This window comes from Callithrix jacchus, chromosome 20 (genome assembly GCF_049354715.1).
Source record: "Callithrix jacchus isolate 240 chromosome 20, calJac240_pri, whole genome shotgun sequence".
NCBI classification, from domain to species: Eukaryota; Metazoa; Chordata; class Mammalia; order Primates; family Cebidae; genus Callithrix; species Callithrix jacchus.
In genome coordinates, this window is record NC_133521.1 from 35,890,371 (window position 1) to 35,915,547 (window position 25,177).

The 25,177-nt window shown below is 43.5% G+C and overlaps 1 protein-coding gene across 22 annotated transcripts in view; it reads left to right on the forward strand.

Annotated features, from left to right (window-relative positions):
- Positions 1 to 25,177, forward strand: part of WWOX (WW domain containing oxidoreductase) — a 1,143,691-nt gene that overhangs the window by 289,336 nt on the left and 829,178 nt on the right. For 19 of the 22 annotated variants that reach the window (XR_013530200.1, XR_013530201.1, XR_013530202.1 and 16 more), the window contains exon 6: positions 14,725 to 14,813. The exons of the other annotated variants lie outside the window; for them this stretch is intronic. Coding sequence is in view for 7 of the 19 variants with exons in the window: in XM_002761188.7 (XP_002761234.5) it covers positions 14,725 to 14,813 (89 nt within the window). In the remaining 12 variants the exon portion in view is untranslated. The remainder of the gene's footprint in view (positions 1 to 14,724; positions 14,814 to 25,177) is intronic. 22 annotated transcript variants of the gene reach the window in all.

Genomic DNA, 25,177 nt, shown 5'->3' on the forward strand with positions numbered 1-25,177 from the left:
CCCATTGTAAAGACACGGTCCACATGGGTATCTCTGACTGACAGGTGGCTTTGCCTATTTGGTGAGTAAGATACCCAAGCTCATTTCATTTGGTGGCCGTATTGTCCCCTAGGAACTTATTATAACTTAAGTTTATCTCATGGAAGGTGGAAGTATGGGGAACCCAATTCATATGAGAAACAGCCCAGGAGTTACTTCTCTTTTGCTCAGTGACCATTAGTGGAAATGTAAATATCTCAGTTCAGTGCAGTGTAGGTCAGGAAATGCAGCTTTCTGTTTAGTCAACCTTTCTTCCCGTATTGTGGAAGAGTATGGGAAGAACTATTCTGAGGGACCGCTGGTTCTTTCTGTCTGCAGTGTATCTTTTTTATACAGCATAGAACTATTCTTTAAATTCTAGTCTGTTAGTTTCTGCCTTTTAATGTGTGAATATAAGTTGATTCATGTTTCTTATGATTATTGATAAACTTGAAATAAATTTTGTATTTCATTTTGTGTTTCTTCACTACAAGTTTTTCTTAATATTTTTAAATGTTTCTTGAAATATATGTGTGTATTTTTTGATACAGATTCTCACTGTTGCCGAGGCTGGAGTGCCGTGGCGTGATCTCAGCTGAATCTGCCTCCTGAGTTGAAGCAATCCTGCCTCAGCCTCGCGAGTAGCTGGCATTACAAGCACATGCCAACAGGCCTGGCTAATTTTTGTATTTTTAATAGAGATGGGGTTTCACCATGTTGGCCAGACTGGTCTCGAACTCCTGACCTCAAGTGATCCACCCGCCTCAGCCTCCTAAAATGTAGGGATTATAGGCATAAGCCATTGTGCCCAGCCACGAGGCATATTTTTGGATTGATCAAATTTCTTTTTATCTGAGTGATTCCATACATCATTTCTCCTCCCTGTTGCTCATTTGGAAGCTAATGTTTTTTTCCTTTCTTCCTTTCTGTCTTTCTCTTTTCTTCTGTCCCTGTTACTCTTGAAAGTCTAATATACATGTCTAAATTTTTTCTTAGCATATAAAGTTATTTAATGACTATCATTCTAATCAACAAAGCCAGACCATGCATGATTTAAAGGCTCAGTGAAATCCTTCCTCCCATAAAACAAATTTCTCTTATTACTGTTGTTTTGTTTCCTTCTTCAATTCATTTTCGAGTGTGATTTATTTGGTCCTGTAGCTGCACCAAATGATGCACAAAATGTGGCTATCACTTGACTGTGATGGCTGTTTATGTGTTTATGGTATTTTGAGTCCTCACCTTTCTCTCTCTCTCTTTTTTTTTTCTTTTTTGAGGCAGAGTCTCCCTTTGTCACCCAGGCTGGAGTATAGTGGCACAATCTTGGCTCACTGCTACCTCCACGTTCCGGGTCCAAGTGATTCTCAGGCCTCAGCCTCCAGAATAGCTGGGGTTACAGGCATGTGCCACCACACTCAGCTAATTTTTTTTAAATTTTTTAATTTTTAGTAGAGACTAGGGTTTCACTATGTTATCCAGGCTGGTCTCGAACTCCTGACCTCAGGTGACCTGCCTACCTCAGCCTCCCAAAGTACTGGGATTACAGGTGTGAGCCACTGTGTGTGACTCCTTTTCCTGTCTTTACACGTATTATGATGGGAACTCATATCTGCAGATAACCATTGTATTATGATGGGAACTCATATCTGCAGATAACCATTGTATTATGATGGGAACTCATATCTGCAGATAACCATTGTAAGCAGGAAACCTTATTTTTTTCTGAGGCACATTAAAGACTATTTTCTAGTGTATCTGTTAAACATCCTGCTTTGCTCCTGCAGATACTCTGACAGAGATCTCTCTTTAGATTCATCTATAAATTAAAAATAACTGTCGTGGTCACTTCTCAAGCATAACGATACTGTTACATGTTTACTGCATACTCTGCATTCCAAACACATTTCCATCATGCGCAGCGTGGCCAACTTCAGAGAGGCCAGTTCCTCCTTCGATTCGTTTTCAAGTATGATTGTTCAGCCAGACAGCCTGAAGATCAGGAGATGCCCAGGTTTCCAAAGAGCTTATGGAATATTGTTGCCGCCAATATGACTAGCCTACTTTTATTTCTACTGTGGCTTTTCCTCGTGTTTGATCGTATGTTATATAGTCCCTCATTCATTTTCTAAATTAAAGCCTGTCCTGAAAATGTGCTCAGTGCTACTCACTGTGCATCAGGTACTAGAGACACAGATAGGAAACTGTATATTTTAATTTACTGTAAATGTCAATGTGAATTATTGGTTGTTTTGCTTTTCTTTCATAGTCTCCTGCAGGGTTCTTGGGAATGGAAATTGGTGTAATCTTTTTGGAGGACCCTCAGTAAAAATCTATCAAAATTTAAAATGTGGGTATTTCTTGACCTAGTGATTCTACTTCCAGGAATTAATGTTACAGAAAAAGATTATATTTTGCTAAGTAGATGTATTGCAGCATTCTTTTCAGTGGCAAACAAAACAAACAAAAAACCCACCTGGAAACAACATAAAATAATAATTACAACAGAAACAATGAGTAACGTTTATAGGATTTTATTTTTTATTTTATTGTTTTTTCAAATGGAGTTTTGCTCTGTCATCCAGGCTAGAGTGCAGTGGCATGATGGTGGCTCACTGCAACCTCTGCCTCCTGGATTCAAGTGATTCTTTTGCTTCAGCCTTCCAATTAGCTGGCATGGGACATGTCACCATGGCCAGCTAATTTTTCTCATAGTGGGCCGCACATACTGGTTAAAAACAATGGGCATAGAGCTCTGTTTAGATATATTCAGTGATGCATTATTGAGGAAAACTAGGTTGTGAAGCAACACGTGAACTACAAGACTATGTTTTTAGGAAAAGTCACACCGTGTTTTTACATGTGTAGAAAATACACTCTGGAGGGATTTCAACCAGGCTGTCACTTTTCTTATCTTGGGGAAGTAAGACTCAGGTGATGTTTTCGCTTTATGGGTTATCCACTTCTGTATTATTTGTACTTTAATGAGCCAGTTTTATTTTATTTATTTTTTCTTTTTTGTCTTTTTTGAGACAGAGTCTTGCTCTATAGCCCAGGCTGGAGTGCAGTGGTGCGATCTCAGCTCACTGAAACTTCTACCACCTGGGTCCCGGTTTAAGCAATTCTCCTGCCTTGGCCTCCCAGGTAGCTGGGATTATAGGCACGTGCCACCATGCCCAGCTAATTTTTGTATTTTTTAGTAGAGACGGGATTTCACAATTTTGGCGAGGCTGGTCTTGAACTCCTGACCTCATGAGCTGTCTGCCTCAGCCTCACAGAGTGCTGGGATTACAGGCCTGAGCTATCGGGCCCAGCCAAACCAGTATTATTTTTTACAACCAATGGTAAGTGTAAATAGATGAAGATCACTTAGAATGAACTGAAGTGCCTATGACCACACACAGGCAGACAACCTCAGTACTGTTGATATCTGGGGACAGAGAATTGTTTGCTATGGAGGCTGTCCTGTGCCTTGTAAGATGTCGAGTAGCCTCCCTGGCCTCTGCCACCTAGATGCCAGTTCACTTTCCAAGAAGTTGCAACAAGCAGAAATGTCTCCAGACATCAGTAGATGTCTGCTAGCGGTTAGATGGCCTGTGGTGGAGAGCCAGAGCCGACTCCGCTCACGCTGCTGGTGGTTAGATGGCCCGTGGTGGAGAGCCAGAGCCGACTCCGCTCACGCTGCTGGCGGTTAGACGGCCCGTGGTGGAGAGCCAGAGCCGACTCCGCTCACGCTGCTGGCGGTTAGACAGCCCGTGGTGGAGAGCCAGAGCCGACTCCGCTCACACTGGACTATCCCTTCCAACAGCTGGAACCAACACCATCTCCCTCCATTTGAGGATCATTCAGACTTCACAAGTCCTCGGTGTGGAATGTAAAAATCCTTTAGATCAGAACAGACAAATCTTGTTTTGGTCTTTTTATTCAATTTAAACACTACTGACTTGCAGTAATCACCAGGTACCAAATCTCTGTGTTTGGGGCTACACATCTCTTTCTGAATCAAGGAGGTGGGGGGCATTGATTGTTCTTTTATCATTGACTTCCCCGAAGTGGGGAGTTCCAATGCTTAACAAGTTTCATTAAGAACATGGCCAGTAAATATTCAAAATACACAGACTGTTGCTGTTGAGGCTGTAATTATGCAGTAAATTAGCTGATGTCCAGTGTGTTACATTTTAAGCACCTCTTTGAGGTTTTCAGTACCTACATAAGATACAGGGCGTGTTTATTAAGAGTCTTCAACCGTGTATAACACTAGAGCAGTCAAAAGTAATGGTGTCTGCTGAAGGATTCTTTATCATATGAATTTACCTTTAGTCATCTATTATTTATTTCAGCTATTTTATATGCCATTATAATAAATATTATGACAGAGAAAGCTTTTATGCTTCAACTTATTGTACTCCTCTTTACCTGCCTGCAATCCTTCAGGAAAATGTAACCACGCTTTACCTATAGTTAACGTAAATCATCACTTACATTAGAATGAAAAATTCACTATGAAAAAGGGCTCTTTCTTCAATAGCAAGGCATAAATGCACAATCATGTTGACTGCCAACCTCCTGTGTCATTCACTGTCCTTCCTTAAACTGTTTTTAAGCTGCAAAGTGAATATATTGCATTGAGGGAAATTGGAAGGTTTTGGAATTTTTTCACTCTCTTGTTAGTTTCTGGCAAGATAAGCATTTTTTATCCGGATTGCAAAATATTGCCAATTACTGTATAAGCATTTTTAATAGTTTTGCTTTCCGTGGCACGTAAGTCATCTACCAAATTAAATAAGCTGTTATCTCGTGCAATTTCTCCTTGAATAGACTTACAATTACCTATAGGTATTGACACGGTTATTTTATAAATTGAGTTCCAGCAACACAAAGCACAAATTTTGGCCTGTATGTAATGAGGGAAGAGTTGTCGTGATTTTCTTATTCGGGATGTTTGTGTATTTTGGCAGAGGGACGTAGGAAGGGGAACTGGAGCAGGGGAGGTGGGCCTGCAGTGAAAGTTGACAGTGGATGGTTGATTTGAAGGTGAGGAATGGCAAACTCAACCTCTGTTCTTCAAGACTTCCAAAGGAAAAAAAAAGCAAAAGAAATCCAGGGCTTTGGTGGGGATCATTTTTGGTGTGGTTCTGTATTTTAAAGTGAGGAATCCTTTCCAAGTGTGTTTGCCTCTTAAAAGCAAAGTGGGTTGGATGCGATGGCTCATGCCTGTAATCCCAGCACTTTCGGAGGCCGAGGTGGGCGGATCACCTGAGGTTGGGAGTTTGAGACCAGCCTGACCAACATGGAGAAACCCCAGCTCTACTAAAAATACAAAATTAGCCAGGTGTGGTGGTGCATGCCCATAATCCCAGCTACTCAGGAGGCTGAGGCAGGAGAATCGTTTGAACCTGGGAGGCGGAGGTTGTGGTGAGCCAAGATCACACCATTGCACTGCAGCCTGGGCAACAAGAGTGAAATGCCATTTTAGAAAAAAAGAAAAGAAAAGAAAAAAGCAAAGTGTCTAAGAAAATGTGTTGAGCCAGGGAAGAGACTCTCGAATCCTCCCCTTTCCTGCAAATCCTATCAGAAAGAACATTTATAAGGGAACACTTTTTATCTTTAGGCTTGGCACAAATTGGTAAACTCCCCATCATGCTGACACATGATGCTGATTTGGGTTTGACTAAGATAAAAGAATCACTAGTCAATAAAGCAAGTGTGTCCTCATGCATTTTCCAGTGCAGATGGCGCCATCCATCGCCACCATTACCATCAGTTAAATAATACTAGAAAAATTAGTGTTACGAAGTCCCACAGATGATGTTGATGATTTATTAAGCCAGTTTAGTTGGCTCTCTATTGTAATTCACTGAATAATGTCATGTCGATACTGTGCTCAACACCAGTGTCTCTTGCTGTTGTAAATGTGACAACTTCTATTTAAGGTTTTAGAACATAAAATCAGCGCGGAGAGTATGTAAAGTGGAAGGGTGAGAGACATCAGCATAATACAGTTAAGGCCCATTGGATTAGAATTTGCAGGATGCCATTAGCAGTAAGTTCTGAGTGTAGATTATTGCCGTGGTTACATCTTCTCCTTCAGCAGTAACACTTCTCTTGTAAATTCTAAGTGGGTAAAATAAATATGATATAAAATAGACACAAACAAGGATATATAGGTGATGTTAATTTCTTCAGCGCTTTCCGGTGTTAGGTGTTGAGGAATGTGATGAGCGGTACAGCACAGTGTGGCAACTTGTGCTGGCATGCGCATTGAAACTGGCTGCGTCTCCGTTGGAAATGCGGATCTGTGTCTTACTCACTTTGCCACTTTAACGTCTGTCAGCCTCTGTTTTCTCATCTGTAAAGTGGGAAAAATTATAGATGCTTCAAAAGATATTTCCTGTTCAATAAAAAACAACCATGTCATAGGTGCTCATTATTTTTGTTGCTTTTATGATCAATAGATACATGCAAATGAGAGCTTTGCAAATGTGATTCCAGAAATAAGTTTTTCCGTATGTGTCAGGGAGGGGTAGATACATAGCCATCCAATCAGCATCGATTGGTACCCCTAGGTGAGATCACAGAATAGCTAACTTCCTGTAAATAGAAACCCTTGCCTCCTCAGTTGCGTATGACACGTCCCTCAGCTAAAAGAGCATTTCCTCTGGGCATAATGGAGGCCACGCTCGGGACTTCCATTTAGAGCATCTGGGCTTCTTCCACCTCCAGGCACTGTACCGAAGTGTTCCTTTTGTTGACCCCCTTTGTGATGATGCTTTCAACACAGTATAACAAAGAGTTGCTAGATGTGTCATAAGTGTGTACCAGGGATTCTTTTGTGGGAGATAAGTGGAGAAAGCAAGGCCCATGTGCACCAGATGGGAGTATTTTTGAAGCATGCTCCCTGAGACCCAGCAGCTTGGGCTGCAGACCAGCTATTTTGGTTCACTATGGCAAGAAATCAGATAGGAGAGAGAACGTGTCAGTATCCTCCCAGCTAATTCCGAGGCAATTTACAATTAACGAAGATTTTAAGGTAATAATTTGTGGCTTAGAAAACTAGGTTTGATGACTGGACTTACTCCTATCCTGTGTTCTAAAGGCCCACTGACTTGAGATATTTCTTCTCCTCCCATTGTTTGTAAATGATGTAGGTCTGAGGCGTTCCTTTTGAAGTGTTGCAGTGATGGAGAAGAAAAAGAAGAAGGAGATTTAATCTGTGGGTAATGCATTTACCTTCAGAGGCAGTGTTAATGAATAAATGAATTTACCCCTGTGGATGTTGTCTCCCTTGTTTGGGACTTGGTGTATTGAAGGTGTCAGTGGACTGTGCTACCGATGAATGCCCCTGTATCCAAGGGAGATGGGAGAAGTGTACCTGGGCTATCGGTTGCCAAGGTCAGGACAGCATGAGGCAGTTATGGATCCGACGGTTTCCCCTGATCTTTGTCTCAGCTGCTGTGAGAGCTTCGAAGGGGCAACGAGGGTTATGGGAGGTGAGAGGACAGGTGCATTGTGTGGACATCATGGAATATAGAATAGTGACTGAAGTCTTCCGTTGGTGTGAATCATGGCTCTGCAGCTACTATCTGGGTCAAGCTGTCCATGAGCCTTTTGAACATCAGCTTCTCCATCTGTGAAAGAGGTGAATGATAATGACTGTACCCTGCTAGGTTGCTGTAGGGGTACATAACTGCGGTGGGTGCAAGGACTCACATGGTCATTGTTTTGAGATCACTTTTATGGGCCAGTGATGACCCATTGAGTCCAAGCTGTGAAGAGCGAAGCATTGCACTCTTCATGGATAAGGCTGAGTGGGTCATCACCCATTCCGCAGTCACCTCCGCATTGTATGATCATGACAATAATGAAACAGTACACGGTCATAATTAGGATCTAGAGTTATAAACTACTGATCAGGTGTCATGTTCTGCTCCAAGTGCCTTACATATATTACCGCACTTCTCAATAAGGCAGGTGCTGCTATTCTCACTTTACAGAGGAACAAACTAAATACACAAGAAGCAGTAATTTGCCGAGCCCATAACCTCCCCCCCCCAAAAAAAACAAGGGACACCCACCGTTACTAATAGGCATTATTGGAAAACAGTGGCCATCACATTTTAGCAGTTGCCTTCAAAACAATGTTAGCAGCTTGTATTGAGAGCCCATTGTGTGGCTCATACTTTGTACACACGGTATCTAATCCTCACTGTAACTATACAACGCAATCCTATTATGCTCATTCATAACTAAGGCAACCGAAGCCCAGAACATCCAAATAGCTTCCCTGAAGTCACGTTGCCAGTGTGTTGGCCATGCTGGGCTGTGGTTCCAGGGCAGCCTGGCTCTGGCGTCTTAGCTGCAGATGATAGTATCTCCCCATTTCTCTGTTTAAACACCACCCCCACCCACATGGTTTCTTTGGATTCAGGTAGTAGCATGTCAGAGTCACACATGGCTGATTTATAGTCAAAAAATAATACTAGAGATCACTGTTGCGTAACAACAAGAAACCCCTTTGATTCTACACTCAGAGGGGCTTGAGTCACTAAGACAGTTTTAAAGTTAATAAAGACTAGATCAAGAAGACTTGTGTTGAAGGTGTCAGTGAACTGTGCTACCGATGAGTGCCCCTGTATCCGAGGGAATTGGGAGACCTGTACCTGGATTATTTGATTGTGTCTTTCTGGCTGAGCCCTGGGTGTTGGGAGCGGGTGGGTTTCTGAGCTTCCTAGAAATTGCCTGATGCTTCACTTGTGGGATGCCACCTGCGTGGCTCTGTTTTAAAATGATAGTGGAGTCTGTATACATAATTTGAAATACACTAACATTTCTGTTTTGCCTGAGATGAGCTTATACTGGTGTGACCAGGAGGAAGAATGAGGATTTGGGGAAGGCAAATTCTGAGAGCCATTTTATACCATTTCAAGATGAAGTGATCTCAGTATGAACCTCTTTCTGTTAAATAAACGTGGGAGGGTAGATGATTGGATGGGTGGATGAATGGATAGGTAGATGGGAAGATAGATGGATAGACATACAGGTAGAAAGGGAAGGAGAGATATATAGAAGGCTACCAGTTTATTTTACGGTGGTGAGAGTTCTTTTTCCTTTTCACTCTCTGTCTTGCTCTGTTGCCTAGGCTGGAGTGCAGTGCGATAACGTCTCACTGCAGCCTCGACCTCCCAGATTCAAGTGGGCCTCTTGCCTCAGCCTCCTGAATAGCAAGTGCACACCACTATGCCCAGTCAATGGGATTTTAGATGCTTTTTTATATGGCCCATATTCATGTGTCTTAGTGACCTTTTTCTATAGTGGATGTGAGTGTGAAATACGAGGGGATCTGAAACAAGCCCAGAGAGGTAGACGGGGACCACGTCATGGGCTGAACTAATTATTCTTGTTCCTCACTATCTGTTTTTCTTTCTCTTCTTTCTGGGCACATGGCATGTTGCACCTTCTAGAAGCTAGACACAGCCGCGTGACTTTGTCAATGAAATGTGAGCAGACGTGACATCAGTCACTGCTAAGTGGAAGCCTTTGCGATGAGATGCCAGCTCACCACATTCTCTTCCACATGTCATAGAGGCTGGCGGTGTTATAGACAACAGAGGTTCCATCCATCTGGGTGCTGGCTGGCCATGATGAGCTGGGCCCGCTGACCTGCGGTGGGTGTGAAGTGTGAGTGAGTTACTTCCGGGTTGTTTTCAGTCATGGAGATTTGAGGATTGTTTCTTACTGAAGTGCATCCTGATTGGATGTGAGCCTTGCTAAGGAAGTCAGACCACACCTTATTGGCCACTCTGATGTACTAAAGGGGTTTTTGTTGGTTTGTTTTGTCAGTGCAGAGAGCAGGCTTTGGCCAAAGGAGGCCTGAACTTTTCATGTTCTAGATGTCTACTTCTAACACTTCTAAATTAAAGTCATGGTTTGCTTGGTGGTGATGGCACAGTTCTGTATCTTGAATGTGGTGATGGTTATATGAATCCATACAGAGGATAAAATGTCAGAGAATTACGCACAAAAGTACAGCAAACAAAAGAAGATAAACGCATCTCAACTTGTATTGGTTTGTTCTCACACTGCTATATAAACATACCTGAGAATGTGTGATTTATCAAGAAAACAGTTTTAATTGGCTACCGGTTCTGTGGGCTGTACAGGCTTCTGCTTCTAGGCAGGCCTCAGGAAGCTTCCGATCATAGCAGGAGAAGGGGAATCAGGTACATCTTACTTAGTGGGAGCGGGAGGAAGAGAGAGGAGAGGTGCTACACTGTCTTTAAAAAGCAGATTTCAGCTGGGCGTGGTACCTCATGCCTGTAATTCTAGCACTTTGGGAGATCTAGGTGGGCGGATCACAAGGTCAAGAGATCGAGACCATTCTAGCTAACATGGTGAAACCCCATCTCTATTAAAAATACAAAAATTAGCTGGGTGTGGTGGCGCATGCCTGTAGTCTCAGCTACTCAGGAGGCTGAGGCAGGAGAATAGCTTGAACCCGGGAGGTGGAGGTTGCAGTGAGCCGAGATTACACCACTGCACTACAACCTGGCTACAGAGCGAGACTCCATCTCAAAAAAATAAAAATAATAATAATAAAAAAGGCGCCCTCAGGCCACCTCTATCAGAAGACAGCACTAGGGGGATGGTGCTAAATCGTTTTTAACCAGCTCCATGATCCAGTCACCTCCCATCAGGCCCCACCTCTAATACTGGGGATTACAATTTAATGTAAGATTTGGGTAGGGACACAGAGCCAAACCACAGCAGGTGACATCCCAGTAATGACTATGGTCTAGCGAACTGTGTCGTGCTGATGTTGATCTCAAGGTTTTGCTAATGCACCGTCTGTATGTAGGATGTATTTTTGATGAAAGCTGGATGATGGGGATAGGTGTGTTCTGTATACCTGTTTGGCCATGTTTTGTGAAGCTCTAATTAGTTTCAAATAAAAGTTAACAACAAAAATAACATGAGTTAAACCAAGAAAGTGAACTGTGGTCAGTTGCAGATTCACTGCCAGACCTGGCAGGAAATCTCACCTTGGTGGATCACATGTGTTATCTTTACCTAACAATCAGCACTTCACCCTTCAAAAATGGGTTCTGTTTGCAATCTGTCAGCCATTACCTTCTTACATAGAGTGTGTCCCGCTACAAACAGTTCTGTAAAGCTACTAAGTTAGACAGTCGAAAGTGCAAACCCCCTAACACACATGTAAACACATAAACACACCCTAATTTAAAAGCTACATTTTCCATCCCCTGGACTTCCTGTTCTGCCTCCGGTTTCTCTCCGTTTCTCAGGATTGGGAGCAGAAACGGGAAACCTGATACCTAGGGCAAGAGAATTACCTGAATAATAGCATGTGGACTTGAGTCACTATCCCCAGGAGCCTAGTAACCCACAGCTTGTGGATAAGTCTGTTGAACTGCTTGATGGCTTGTGACCCCTTTTTCCCTTAGAGGTATGTGTTCTGATTTGGTTCGTACTGGTAGTGGCAGCTCTGTGCTTTATTTTGAAGGGAATGGGGGAGAAAACTGACCAGTTGTAAGTTACTCATATAGAAGAATGTATGCGCTGTGCTATCATTTTTGTTGAAATATTGCTTTGGGGGTCACCATCTGGGAATGTACTTCCTGTTTTATGGAGGAAATGGACGTGCATTTTTATATGTAGCTTTCATATCCCTTGGGGTTTCCACTGGGGTCTTCGCTGAACAGAACAGTTTCTTTACCACCCCCTCTGCAATGCAATGAATGGCCGCCTTTCCCCTTGCGATACATTCACATTTCTGTAAGACTCTGCACTGTGGCAGTGAGTGTCATGCTCCGAGTAAAAGGAGGTAGGGAGCAGAGGACTTGGAATGAAGATGAAAAGTCACTTTGTTTGCTGACTCTGAATGCCGAGTTAAGTAGTTGTGTTGATGAGGCATCAGTATCTCTGGGGCATTGACACATAGTCCACATGGAAAAGATTTTTAATCCTTGAATAAGTATCAGTTACTCAGCTTGTGGGGTTCTGCCCCTCATCTGGAGGTCTTCACCTTGCACACAGTGTGACTTCACTCAAGTGCCTTTACTGTTAGTGGTGGCAGTCTCCTTCCTTATAGAGGAAGAGACTCACCTTGGCAGATTAAGTCTCTTGTCCTCACCTAACAGTCGGCTGTTCACCCCTCAAAAATGGGTTCCATCTGCAATGTTAGTCATTACCTACTTGGAGTAAACTTGGCGTGACCTAAAGCATTTTTAGGAAAAAATGGTTAGATTTACTTCAGTATAAATTACCTTTTGAAAACCAAATTTTAAAAGCCACAAGTGTTGATCGTTTTAAAATAACATGCTGCCATTCTTGATTGCTAGAGCTTTTGTTAGTACTTTGGATGCAATTAAAACTATGTGCTATCACATGGGAGAAGCTTAATAAATTCTGCCTATCACTAAAAAAAAAAAAATAATAATAATATAGGCCGGGTACGGTGGCTTACGCCTGTAATACCAGCACTTTGGGAGGCTGAGGCGGGTGGATCACAAGGTCAGGAGATCGAGGCCACTCCTGGCCAAGATGGTGAAACCCTGTCTCTACTAAAAATACAAAAAAATTAGCTGGGTGTGGTGGCACACACCCGTGGTCCCAGCTACTTGGGAGGCTGGGGCAGAAGAATCTCTTGAATCTGGGAGGTGGAGGTTGCAGTGAGCCGAGATTGCGCCACTGCACTCAAGCCTGGCGATAGAGCAAGACTCAGTCTCAAAAATAATAATAATAATAATATAAATAAGAAGGAGTGATGTGGCCTCACCTTATAGCATACCCTTCAGCTCTATTATTTTCTGAACTTGGGAAACGAACAACCCACATGTTGGCATTTTCTCCTTTTCCTAGGTAACGTTCATGTTTCTCCTCCTTCCAAAATCTGCACGTTGGGGCATCTGCCACTGTTACCCAAGACCAGGAATTTAAATCTCTGTTGGCCAGTTTGCCTCTGCCACGGATGTGCTGTTGGGGTTTAAGCTGGGCTTTGTTAGCAGACATGACTTGGATTCTTTAGGACCCATCCCTTAATAATCTGGTCTGATGTGGCCTTCAGGGAGCATCTTTGGACATGATTGCCATCCCTTTATCCGCTGTGCTGGCCTGTGACCCACACTGAACACCATTTATTGTCAGGTGGCATCGGGGCAAGACTTGGACACAAGAGACAGCTTCTCTGCTAGTTAGGTTAATGAAATACCTTCTCTTCCAGACAGGATGTTAGGTGCTTATGAACCTGTATCCTTAAAACCTATGAGTAGATCACTAATACTCAGTTTTTACAGATTAGGAAACTGAGGCTCGGCACTGTTAAACGGTCTAGAGTGGGTGTGCTTCCTAGCCGTCACTGCCTGATGTTTAGTGCTCAAAGCTTAGGCCTTGGATTAGAGCCCAGGACTTGGCGGCCAAGATGAACCAGCTGCAGATAACACTGAACATCTCAGCCCAGCTCCTGTCCTTTCCATCCCTGAACAGGACACTCAGAGTAGAGGCTGTTCCCGACAGTGCCATTTGCATCCCCCTTCATTGCCTTAGAGATATCATGTTATTCTCCTTAATCTTACTTAAGCATCACAGTCTAGACTAGAATTCCCAAGTCAACAGTTAGTTTTACGGGACTCTTCTTATTTGAATAGGCAAGTGGCCCTGTGTTCTTGGCTTCTTGTCCTTTTGAGGAGCTAGGTCTAAGAAGTGATAGTATTTAACCTCACACGCCGAAGTGCACCCCGATTGATAAAAGTTTGGAGTGGCCCATACACATTAGACAGGTGGGAGGGGCAACATGGAGACCTGTCCTTCTAGAATGATACCATAAAGAACGTGGCCAGTGGAACGCAACTGCTTCATATGCTTTCCTCTCCAGTCCTCCTGGCTTTTTGCCAGGAGGGAAGTTAGGCTTCTGCACCAGATTGACCTGGGGGTCATTTCTTGCCCCCTGTTTCTTACCTCTGTGATCTCTTGTAAGACGCTGCATTGTCAAATGGGGAAAACACTGTGTTTGAGTTGTTATGAGCCATAAGTGGGACGGTATGCAAATGCCCAGCCCGTGGTTGGCTCTCCATACCCAGTAGCCGTTATGACCATTATTATTCCTATCATCAGCATGTGCTCCTCCTGTTTAGAGAGTTGTCTGGGTTTACTAAGCCAGGGTTCTCTTTGGGCTCTAGGTCCGTCAGAGTCCGTTGGCGTAAGCGAGTGTTTCTGCTTTTGTACTTGCTGTAAAGGAGTTGGCTTTGATTCTCGATGCAGGTTTGGTGGAGTTACTTCAGAACCTGGATGGCAGCTTTTGGAATTAGGATACTGTCCACTGCATCTTTGCATCATCCAGGACCTGTTGTGTGTTTCCCTCTCCTTACAGCTTTTTAGGATGCAGATCGAGAGGAGATAACGTTAGCCTGAAGCCCCTTTGCAGCCTCTTTTGTGCGGTTGAGTGAAACACGGCACAACCCCCATCCCTATCCCCCACCTTGTAGGTTTAGCAGAATCCCAGCCTCACATCCTCCCAGAACTTGGCAGTAAAAGCCCTGTTCTTCCATTCATTCCGATGATTTATATTCTCTCTGGGTGTCTAATATTAAACAGGGGAATTCCGACATGTTCCATAACACATTTGCTGTAACTTGAAACCATGAACTAAACTTGCTGTTATTTATCATCTCTCTTTATTTTCTCTCATTCCAGCATAAAGCCAAGGTAGAAGCAATGACCCTGGACCTTGCTCTGCTCCGTAGCGTGCAGCATTTTGCTGAGGCGTTCAAGGCCAAGAATGTGTGAGTGTTCCAGCGGAGGGTTGTAGATCATCATTTCTTGCTATTGTAATGTCTTTATCAGATGAACACAACTGGGAGAACGCAAGGCTGTTGTGTTGGCTTGGCGTCCAAACCAGAGGCTCATTTATATTGGCCCTGTTAGGGTGAACCGTATTTTCTTGACTCACAGTCGCCCTCATTATGAGATGTGTCATCAATCTAATAACAGCTTCCCAGATACAAAAAGAAAAGACGCTGTTAAAGCGCTGGTAAAAGTGGCTAATAAAAACCAGGCAGTGGTAAGATGCATCCAGATGATAAGGTTTTTGCAGTACATGTCAGAATTGAGGAAAAGTATATCTTAATTGCGTTCAGTAACAAGTAAACTCAGTTATCTAGTATGGGTGGGATGTTGAGAATCCAAGCACCAGAGACCTACAGTTTCCAAAGCCCTTGATGATGTGATGTGGTACATGGATGTGGTTCCAAAAACAGGACTCACATTCCTTTTTTTTTTTTTCAGTCTTTCGAAATTCCAGTTGGAGAAAGCCTCAGATGGGGGGTAGCATATTTTGATGTTTTCACATCTAGCATTTCTTTCTAACAGAGAAAATTGTAGGAGAGAGTGGGGAGAAGTGGAGAGGGGGGTGAGAGAGAGAGGGAGAGAGAGAGAAACCACAAGCAGATGGGCGTCCTCAAACCCTGAAACCCTGAGCAAAGGAGAGCGATCATGGCAAGCTACAGTAATTACAATACTTAGTTTCTAAGTGTTTATTTTTACTCATATTTAGGGCAAGCAATCCTGGTTTCCCGTTGAACATAGAGGTTTGGATTTCGTTAATAAATAAATTGATTTGATTTTTTTCAGTGACTTGATTGAAACCCAAGGATTAAGTTAATAATAGCACAGGTGGTGCCAAGGATAAGATAATTACACAAGAGGCACCGGAACCACTGAATGTGGAAAACTCTCATAAATGACAAGCTGCCTTTGGGTTAGGCTCTGTGGGAACATTAGTTCTTCGGTGTTGCAAGCAGATGAGGGATGTGAGGGAAGGAATCTTAGACTACGTATTCACATGGCCCTGTGGGGAGCTGACCCCACAATGCTGTCTCCTATCCAGTTCTTCTTGTATCCCCTTGAATTTCTCACTCTACTTTTTTTTTTTTTTTTTTGAGACGGAGTTTCGATCTTGTTACCCAGGCTGGAGTGCAATGGCGCGATCTCGGCTCACTGCAGCCTCTGCCTCCTGGGTTCAGGCAATTCTCCTGCCTCAGCCTCCCGAGTAGCTGAGATTATAGGCACGCGCCACCATGCCCAGCTAATTTTTTGTATCTTTAGTAGTGACGGGGTTTCACCATTTTGACCAGGATGGTCTCGATCTCATGACCTCGTGATCCACCCGCCTCGGCCTCCCAAAGTGCTGGGATTACAGGCTTGAGCCACCAGGCCCGGCCTACTTTTGTTTTATTTCAAGGTAGAGTCTTTCTCTGTCACCCAGGCTGGATGGAGTGCAGTGGTGCAATCTCGGCTTACTGCAAACTTTGCCTAGTGGGCTCAAGCGATTCTCCTGTCCTGGCCTCCTGAGTAGCTGTGAATAAAAGTGCCCACCATTTATGCCTGGCTAATTTTTGTATTTTTAATAGAGCTGGGGTTCCATATTGGTCAGGCTGGTTTTGAACTCCTGACCTCTGGTGATCCATCCGCCTCCACCTCCCTAAGTGCTGCTGGGATTATAGACGTGAGCCACTGTACCCGGTCACTCTACTTTATTATACTTAAAAAGTTTGCTCTTGGCCGGGCATGGTGGCTCATGCCTGTAATCCCAGAACTTGGAGAGGCGGAGGCAGGCAGATGACCTGAGGTCAGGAGTTCGAGTCCAGCCTGGGTGACATGGTGAAACCCCATCTCTACTAAAAATATAAAAATTAGCTAGGCGTGGTGGCACATGCCAATAATCCCAGCTACTTGGGAGGCTGAGGCAGGAGAATCACTTGAACCTAGGAGGTTGCAGTGAGCTGAGGCTGAACCATTGCACTCCAGCCTGGATGACAAGAGCAAAACTCTATTTAAAAAAAAAAAGCTGACTCTCAAAGGTTCTTGCTGGAGTAAGCAAGTGTCCCGAGTCCTTGAGGTCTGCCATTGAGTCCGAGTCTTAGTGAGAGTTGCACCATCCCCTCAGTGCACACCCCAGGCTCACTTGTAGGAACAGTGAGACAACATCCCCCAGCTAGCCAGATCTGAGAGGGCCTGCCTGTGTTGTCCTTTGCTGTGCTGGGCTGTTAGTAGCTGCTGTTCCTCACCAGATCTGTCAGGGCATTTCAAGTCAGGCTACACCTAGCATCCAAGACCTATGTTCCCTAATGCCTTCATCATTCATTTATCCCCCTGTTCCTTCACTTCACACATGTTTCATGAGCCCTTCTAAAGCCCCAGGCATTCTTCTGGGCTCTGTGAAGAGAGTGGTAGCCCTGGAAGCCACAGTAACCTCACACAAGCTTTCCCCTGAGTTGTCAGCAATTATAGATGGCCGACTCCTGAAGCTCATCTGTCTGTGGTTGTTTAGGAGGGAATAATAATGACCAGAATGACAGCAGAGGTAGGAGCTCATTTATTAAGGGCTTGTGATGGGTCATACATGGAAAATACCTTGCATGTATCTTCTGTTTCAATTCTCAAAGCAATCCTTTGGAGTAGATGCTGTTATATCTCTACTATACCGATCAGCATAGTGAGTCTAGGGAGGATACATAATTTATCCAAGGCATGTGGGATCTACAAAGAGGGGCTGCTTTAGCCTCTCCAGGGCTTCAACTTGACCACCATACTATACTGTCTTTCATTTTATTTTATTATTTCATTTTATTTATTTATTTTTTGAGACAGGGTCTTGCTCCGTTGCCGAGGGTGGAGTGCAATGGTATGATCTTGGCTCACTGCAGCCTCTGACCCCCCCGGGTCCAAGTGATTCTCATGCCTCAACCTCCAAAATAGCTGGGGTTACAGGTGTGCGCCACCACACCCAGCTGATTTTTATATTTTTTGTAGAGATGAGGTTTCACCATGTTGGCCAGGCTGGTCTCAAACTCCTGACCTCAAGTGATTCTGCCCACCTCGGCCTCCCAAACTGCTGGAATTACAGCCATGAGCCACCGTGCCCAGCCCTGTCTTTCATTTTAAATGTGATAGAAACAGACTCAGAGAATGTGAGTTACTTTTGCAGGGTCACTTTGCAGGTTGGTGACAGGCATAGGATTGCATTCCATTCTGTCTGTTGTTCTTTCCCCGATACCATGTGAGAGCTCACATTCACCACCTCTGAATGACTTTCTCCAGTTCCTCCGTCAGAATGTGTTGGAAGCAAACAGCTTTGCTGAAGAGAGCCAACTGTTACATAAGAGGATCGTCTTCCACGTTGTAACCGCACCATTTGTTTTTTAACCATTAAGTAGTTTCGAAATCATCAAATTCAAGTGCCTTTTGTAGTCACCAAGCTGAAATCCTTGGAGGAAACTCACACCCATTCTGCCCTCATCCCAGATTTTAGCACAGGACTTGGAGTTTTTAGAAAATACTTCTAGGCTGAGAAACAACGGTGATTTTCCTTTTAGAATCCTCTGTAGCACACAAACCTCTTTGTATCTGTCCCTTGAGAGTACAGGATTTTACATGACTTCGAGAAATATTGTGGTGGCGAAACTATGCATAAAAAAAGCGAGAGATTTTACTTTTGAAATGCTGCCAAAGTGAAATCTCTCATGGATAGGCAGATGACAGTTTAGTACTTACAGGTCTTTAGATTCTGAGAACTGTCAGAAGTGAATTTAAGTGCTGGTGACTCGGCTGCCAGAGAAACACATGTAACTCTATTCTTATCACCCCCATCTTCAGACATTAAAACTTCCTTGTGTGTAAAACATAACGACAAATGAAAGAAAGGCTGCCAGTTCAGAACCAATCTCCTTTTGCGCTGATGGATTGAGGAGAGGAAAAAAAAACCCTTAAATTTAAATTCCATGTGGATGCTCTTATTTAATATACCGTTTCAAAGCCTGTATATGATCAAACCAGAGTATGATCAGGCTCTGAGTTCCTGTGTGTATTCCTTTGGTCCATGCTCCAACTCAAGTGTTTCTCCACACTGGGATAGGCAGCATATTGTGTAGTCTTAGAGCGAAAAAGGTAGAAACAGATGCTTAGTACAAACACTCGTGAGAAGAGCAGCTTGTTGTACCGTGGGACCAGCCTCCGTCTGCCTTTTGCAGGAGATGTACATCGGCCTCTTCCTGGATATCTTCTTTTTATTCTGGGTGGTGGGAGGAGAAGGTACAAAGGATGCTATTTTAGAGGAACCCCTCCTAACCATGATTACGTAAATAAGAGCTGCTAGCCAACTTTTTATTTTGTGTAAAGCAATTTGCTAAGCACTTATATGCATGTATTCTGTCTGTAATTTGTTGTAAGAATCCTAGACACTTAACCATGATTATCCCTGTTTAACCAATTAAGAGTTTGCAATGCAGAGGGCCTAAGTCACTTTCCCATCTTTAACAAGGAGGAGATCCAGAATTTGAACCCAAATCTGGCTGAATCTAAAATGATGACTCTTGTTCCTCCACTTAAGTCGTGTAATTTTCTATGTGGATTTCTGCATCGGTCATGTATTGCTGAGTAGGAAATGACTGGCCGGGCATGGTGGCTCAGGCCTGTAGTCCCAGCACTTTGGGAGGCCGAGGCAGGTGGATTGCTTGAGGCCAGTTGTTTGGGACCAGTCTGGCCAACAGTTGAAACCTCATCTGTACTAAAGATATGAAAATTAGCCCGGCGTGGTGATACACCCCTCAAGTCCCAGTTACTCAGGAGGCTAAGGCATGAGAATTGCCTGAACTCCAGTGGGGTTAGGAGGTGCAGAGGTTGCAGTGAGCCGAGATTGTGCCACTGCACTTCAGCCTGGGAACAGAGTGAGACTCTGTCTCAAACAAATTACTCCTGAATTTAGTGGGTAAAAAGCAATGTAAAACAATAAACATTTCTTTTCTCTTTCCTCTTTTCCTCCCTCCTTCTTTCTCTTAGATTCTCTTAGTTTCGTTTGTTTGAATCAGGATTCAAATAAGGTCAATGCATTTTTAATCTATAGGTGTTTCTCTCTCTCTTTTTTTTTTCTTTTAACTTAAATCCTTTTAATGCAACATACTTGTTTAAGTGACCAGGGTGTTCTCTAGAGCAGGGGTCCCCGACCTCTAGGACACAAACCAACAGTGGACCATGGCATGTTAGGAACTGGGAGGCACAGCGGAGAGTGAGTGGAGGGTGAGCAAATGAAGCTTCATCTGTGTTCACAGCCACTACGCCACTGTCATTACTGCCTCAGCTCCTGTCAGATCAGCCACAGCGTTAGAATCTCACAAGAGCACGACCCCCTATTGTGAACTGCGCATGTGCGGGATGTAGGTTACTGCGCTCCTTGTGATAAGCTAATGCCTGATGATCTGTCACTGCCTCCCATCACCTTTAAGATGGGCTCGTCTAGTTGCAGGAAAAGAAGCTCACACTGATGGTACATTATGGAGAGCTGGATAATTATTTCATTACATACGACAGTGAAATAATAATAGAAATAAAGTGTACAAGAAATGTCATGCCCTTGAATCATCCCTAAAGCATCCCCACTCCCGTGGGTCTATGGAAACGCTGTCTTCCACAAAACCAGCCCGTGGTGCCAAAAAGTTTGGCAGCCTCTGCTCTCGAGATTTCTGTGGTCTGTACTTTGAGGATTGCTTCTCTGTGGTGTCATTTAACACAGTCTTTTGTCTCCTCAGTTTCCTGTGAAAGGGTACGTAACTCAAGAGACTCAATCAAATTCATGTTTAACGTTTTGGTAAGAATATTTCATAGGCAGTGGTGTAATAATCGTCCATCGAGAGGACACACAGGCCTGATTGCCAAAGCCAGTTTTCTGAAAGCCCAGCACGTCCTGACCTCTTCAGTCCTCTGCCCACTCTCTGTTTACCCATTCACATTTTCATTTGGTGATTCTGTTATTCTGCCCTCAGTTTTCTGGGTGGTCAGTCCAGGAAACCTCAGGTCAGCCCAGGAAACCTCAGTCTGCTTCCAGATAGTTCTCCTCAGATTTAGCAGTAGCGGTGGTCATTGGCCAGTGTGCCTCGGGTCACATTATTTTGGGCATTACTGGAAAGTTCCAAACCAAAGCTTGTGGTAAGTTCCACCCAAACTGGGTTGTGAGGGTTATTTTTGTTGAAACTGCAGCCCTGGACCGGAGCTGGATTTCCCACCGCCTGGAAGCAGTGGCATCCATAGGAGTATGAAGAGCTGGGACCCTTTCTAATCACTCAGACCAAATATCGGGGTTTTCTGTAATGGATTCAGAAACAACAGTATGTTTTTATGATGGCTTTGCACATTTTTCTTCCTAGCTATAGCTGCTTAGTTTACTGAAAAGTGCGTATTTTAAACAGGGCCTGGAAGAGTTAACAGCTCCTAGAGAAGGGTGCTGCGTAATCCTTTTTCTTCTTCAAAAATGGTTTATGACCAGGCACAATGGTTTTTGCCTGTAATCCCAGCTCTTTGGGAGGTCAAGGTGGGAGAATTGCTTGAGGCCAGGAATGTGAGACCAGCCTAGGCAATGTGGTGAGACCCTCTCCCTATATTACAAATTTGTTTAAAAATGGTTTATAGTTCCATATGTCCCTGATAAAATAGACCACTGAATTACAATCCTGGAACTTAAAAAGTTGGTGATGATACCTGAGTTATTTATGACTTAGATTTCATTTTCCGGTCAGCTTGTATGATACAGATGAAGGGTTTTGATACTTCCTGGAAATTCATAGGAAATTAATACCAAATAATTACACCGTTCCAAATGTTTTTAGAATGGCAGTTTTGATCATGGATTTTTATGTCTCTTCTGAACTATCTCCAGTATAATTTAAAGAAATTTAAATTGAGCTTTGGCTGGGCACGGTGGCTGTAATCCCAGTATTTTGGGAGGCTTGCGCGAGCAGATCACGAGGTCAAGAGATTGAGACCAGCCTGGCCAACATGGTGAAACCCTGTCTCTACTAAAAATACAAAAATGAGCTAGGTGTGGTAGCACGTGCCTGTAGTCCCAGCTACTCGGGAGGCTGAGGCAGAAGAATCACTTGAACCCAGGAAGTAGAGGAGGTTGCAGTGAGCCAAGATCACACCACTGCACTCCAGCCTGGTGACAGAGCAATACTCCATCTCAAAAAAAGAAAAAAGAGAAAACAAAAACACATTACACGTCTCACTTAGAAGAAATATAGAACAGTAGTGTTTTTTTTTTTTTATTTAAAAAAAAGGTTAAAATAACGGTTTTCTGTCTTTGCTTTACTTCTTAAACATTTGAGGTAATAAAATCTTTAACAAGGTTATTTATTTTCATTTTCTGCTAAATTACTTTCAGATCTTGATTCTACTTATCCCAGATATAATATTCTTGGATTCATATTCCAAATTTTGCTGTCTCAAATCCTTCTATGGAAGTGGGTGGGCTATAAATTATAAATAAATTCCAAATTTTGAGGGATAAATTACCCTGAAGACCGATGTGTAAATTACATATTAATCTTTTTCTCCCTAGCTCAGTTTTAAGAATAATGTTTTAGCCAACATATCTGCATTACTCTTGGCTCAACATGAGAAATCCATTTCTGGTTTGCCTGACGGAAGATCATGTTGCTTTGCTTCTCTACACAGTATGAAAACGCAAAGAAAAGAAAAACAGAGGCAGATTTTAGCTGTATTGAATGCTCTAAATCTAGCTCTTAATTACGATATTTAGGAAAGTTTTGAAAAGTCAACGTTATTTTTTTTTCTTATCCCGTACATTTTCCATCCTAAGGCATTGAAAAATCATACTGTGAAACATTGAGTATATCTAGAAACGTCAGGGAAGAATGCTTCCCTCATAAGTAAATTTTTGGCCTTCTGAAACTTAACTCAGCATTCAATGTTTTTTGTTTTTTTGAGACAGAGTTTTGCTCTGTTGCCCAGGCTGGAGTACAGTGGCGCTGTCTCAGCTCACCACAGCGTTTGCCGCCCAGGTTCAAGCAATTCTCCTGGCTCAGCCTCCCAAGTACCTGGGACTACAGTCACACACCACCATGCCTGGCTAATTTGTGTATTTTTTTTTTTTTTTTTTTTTTTTAGTAGAGACTGGATTTTACTATGTTGATCAGGTTGGCATCGAACTCCTGACCTTGTGATCCAAGAGCCTCAGTCTCCTAAAGTGCTGGGATTACAGGTGTGAGCTACTGCACCTGGCCAGCATTCAATCTTTTATGTAACTCTTTGAAAAAAGATTATACAGTCTCTTCTCAAAAACATCAATTCAAAGTAGGACTGTGAAGTGCAGAGGTAGGTAAACTTTTTGTAAGGGGCCAGAGAGTAAATATTTTAGAATTTTCAGGCTATTAAGTTCTCTGTAGCAACTGCTAACTTTTGCCTTGGTAGCCTGAAAGCCTCCATAGAAAGCATGCAAATGGATGATCCTGGCAGTGTTCCAATAAAACTTTACAAAACAGACAATGGGCCAGATTTGCCAGGGGCCATAGTGTGCTAGCCCTGGGCAACAGCCTGTATGCCCTGGAGTACTGTCAAGAACACGGGTGTTGGGGGGTCAACTGATCCTTCCAGCTCTACCACTTAGTGGCCGTGTGGCTGAAAATCTCTGTCTTACTTTCCGAGTCTGTGTCAAGTAGATTATCATAGTGCTTTGCAGGTTGTTGATTATTGAAAATAGCTGTAAATGCATGAAATTACCAGGGACATCTCCCCTGATGAAGCCTGGGACTAACTATTGTTAATATGCATTTGTTTCTCTTTTTTTCTTTCTTTCTCTTGAGATGGAATATCGCTCTGTCACCTCAGCTGGAGTGCAGTGGCACAATCTTGGCTCACTGCAACCTCTGCCTCCTGGGTTCAAGTGATTCTCCTGCTTCAGCCTCCCTAGTAGCTGGGATTTCAGGCGTACGCCACCATCCCTGGTTAATTTTTTGTGTTGTTAGTAGAGATGGGGTTTCATCATGTTGGCCTGGCTGGTCTCAAACTCCTGATTTCGTGATCGGCCCACCTCAGGTACCCAAAGTTCTGGGATTAATATACATTTGTTGCTTATCTTGATCCTAAAATGATGATCTAAGAAAGGTTTAAGAAAGGTTTCTGCCGGGCGAGGTGGCTCACGCCTGTAATCCCAGCACTTTGGGAGGCCGAGGCCGGTGGATCACGAGGTCAACAGATCGAGACCATCCTGGTCAACATGGTGAAACCCTGTCTCTACTAAAAATACAAAAAATTAGCTGGGCTTGGTGGTGCGTGCCTGTAATCCCAGCTGCTCAGGAGGCTGAGGCAGGAGAATTGCCTGAACCCAGGAGGCGGAGGTTGCGGTGAGCCGAGATTTCGCCATTGCACTCCAGCCTGGGTAGCAAGAGCGAAACTCCGTCTCAAAAAAAAAAAAAAAAAAAAAAAAAAAGAAATGTTTCTGAGTATATATAAAGTATAAGATAGAAATAGGACAGCTATTTAAACAAGAAAAGGTGATAGATGTACTCTGAGGAAGTGTTGATCTCATAAGGGCTTTCACAACCATTGAAAATGAGGGGACGGGTGAGGTGGCTCATGCCTGTTATCCCAGCGCTTTGGGAAGGCAAGGCAGGCAGATTGCTGGAGCTCAGGAGTTTGAGACCAATCTGGGTAACCTTGTGAAACCCCATCTCTACAAAAATTACAGAACTTAGCCGGATGTGGTATTGCACGTTTGTAGTCCCAGCTGCTTGGGAGGCTGAGGAGGGAGGGTTGCTTGAGCCAGGCGGGTGGAGGTTGCAGTGATCATGCCACCACACTCCAGCCTGGGCAACAGAGCCAGAACCTGTCTGGTAAAGAAAAGGAAAAAGAGAAGAAAAGGAAAGAAGGAAAATTAGGCACAGGAATGATCTTTGTGAGGGCTGGCAACCAAGAGAAGAAGGGAAATGGGCTTTCACGTTGCCTGCGGGCTCTAGGGTGACAAGAGCCAAGGGAAATTGTCAGTACTGTAGCGATGTTCCACTGAGGATCAGAAAGCGCTTTATTACTCTACTGAGTATTATTTTTCCTGTTATTTTGTTACTCTTGATTTACACGGATGCAAAGCCATGGACCCGAGGATGCTTCACAGTTCTTTTTTGAAGTAAATGTCTGTTTCTCTTGATTTTAGGCATTTTTTTTTCAAATGAGTTGCCCTAAAAGCAGCCTGCTTTGGATAACTCAGGTATACCAGGACACACTGCAAATACTGGGAATCCCTGTGTGCCCTGGAACACCAGAGCACTCCATCTGCTTTCATTCTCCCCTCTGTAAAACCTTG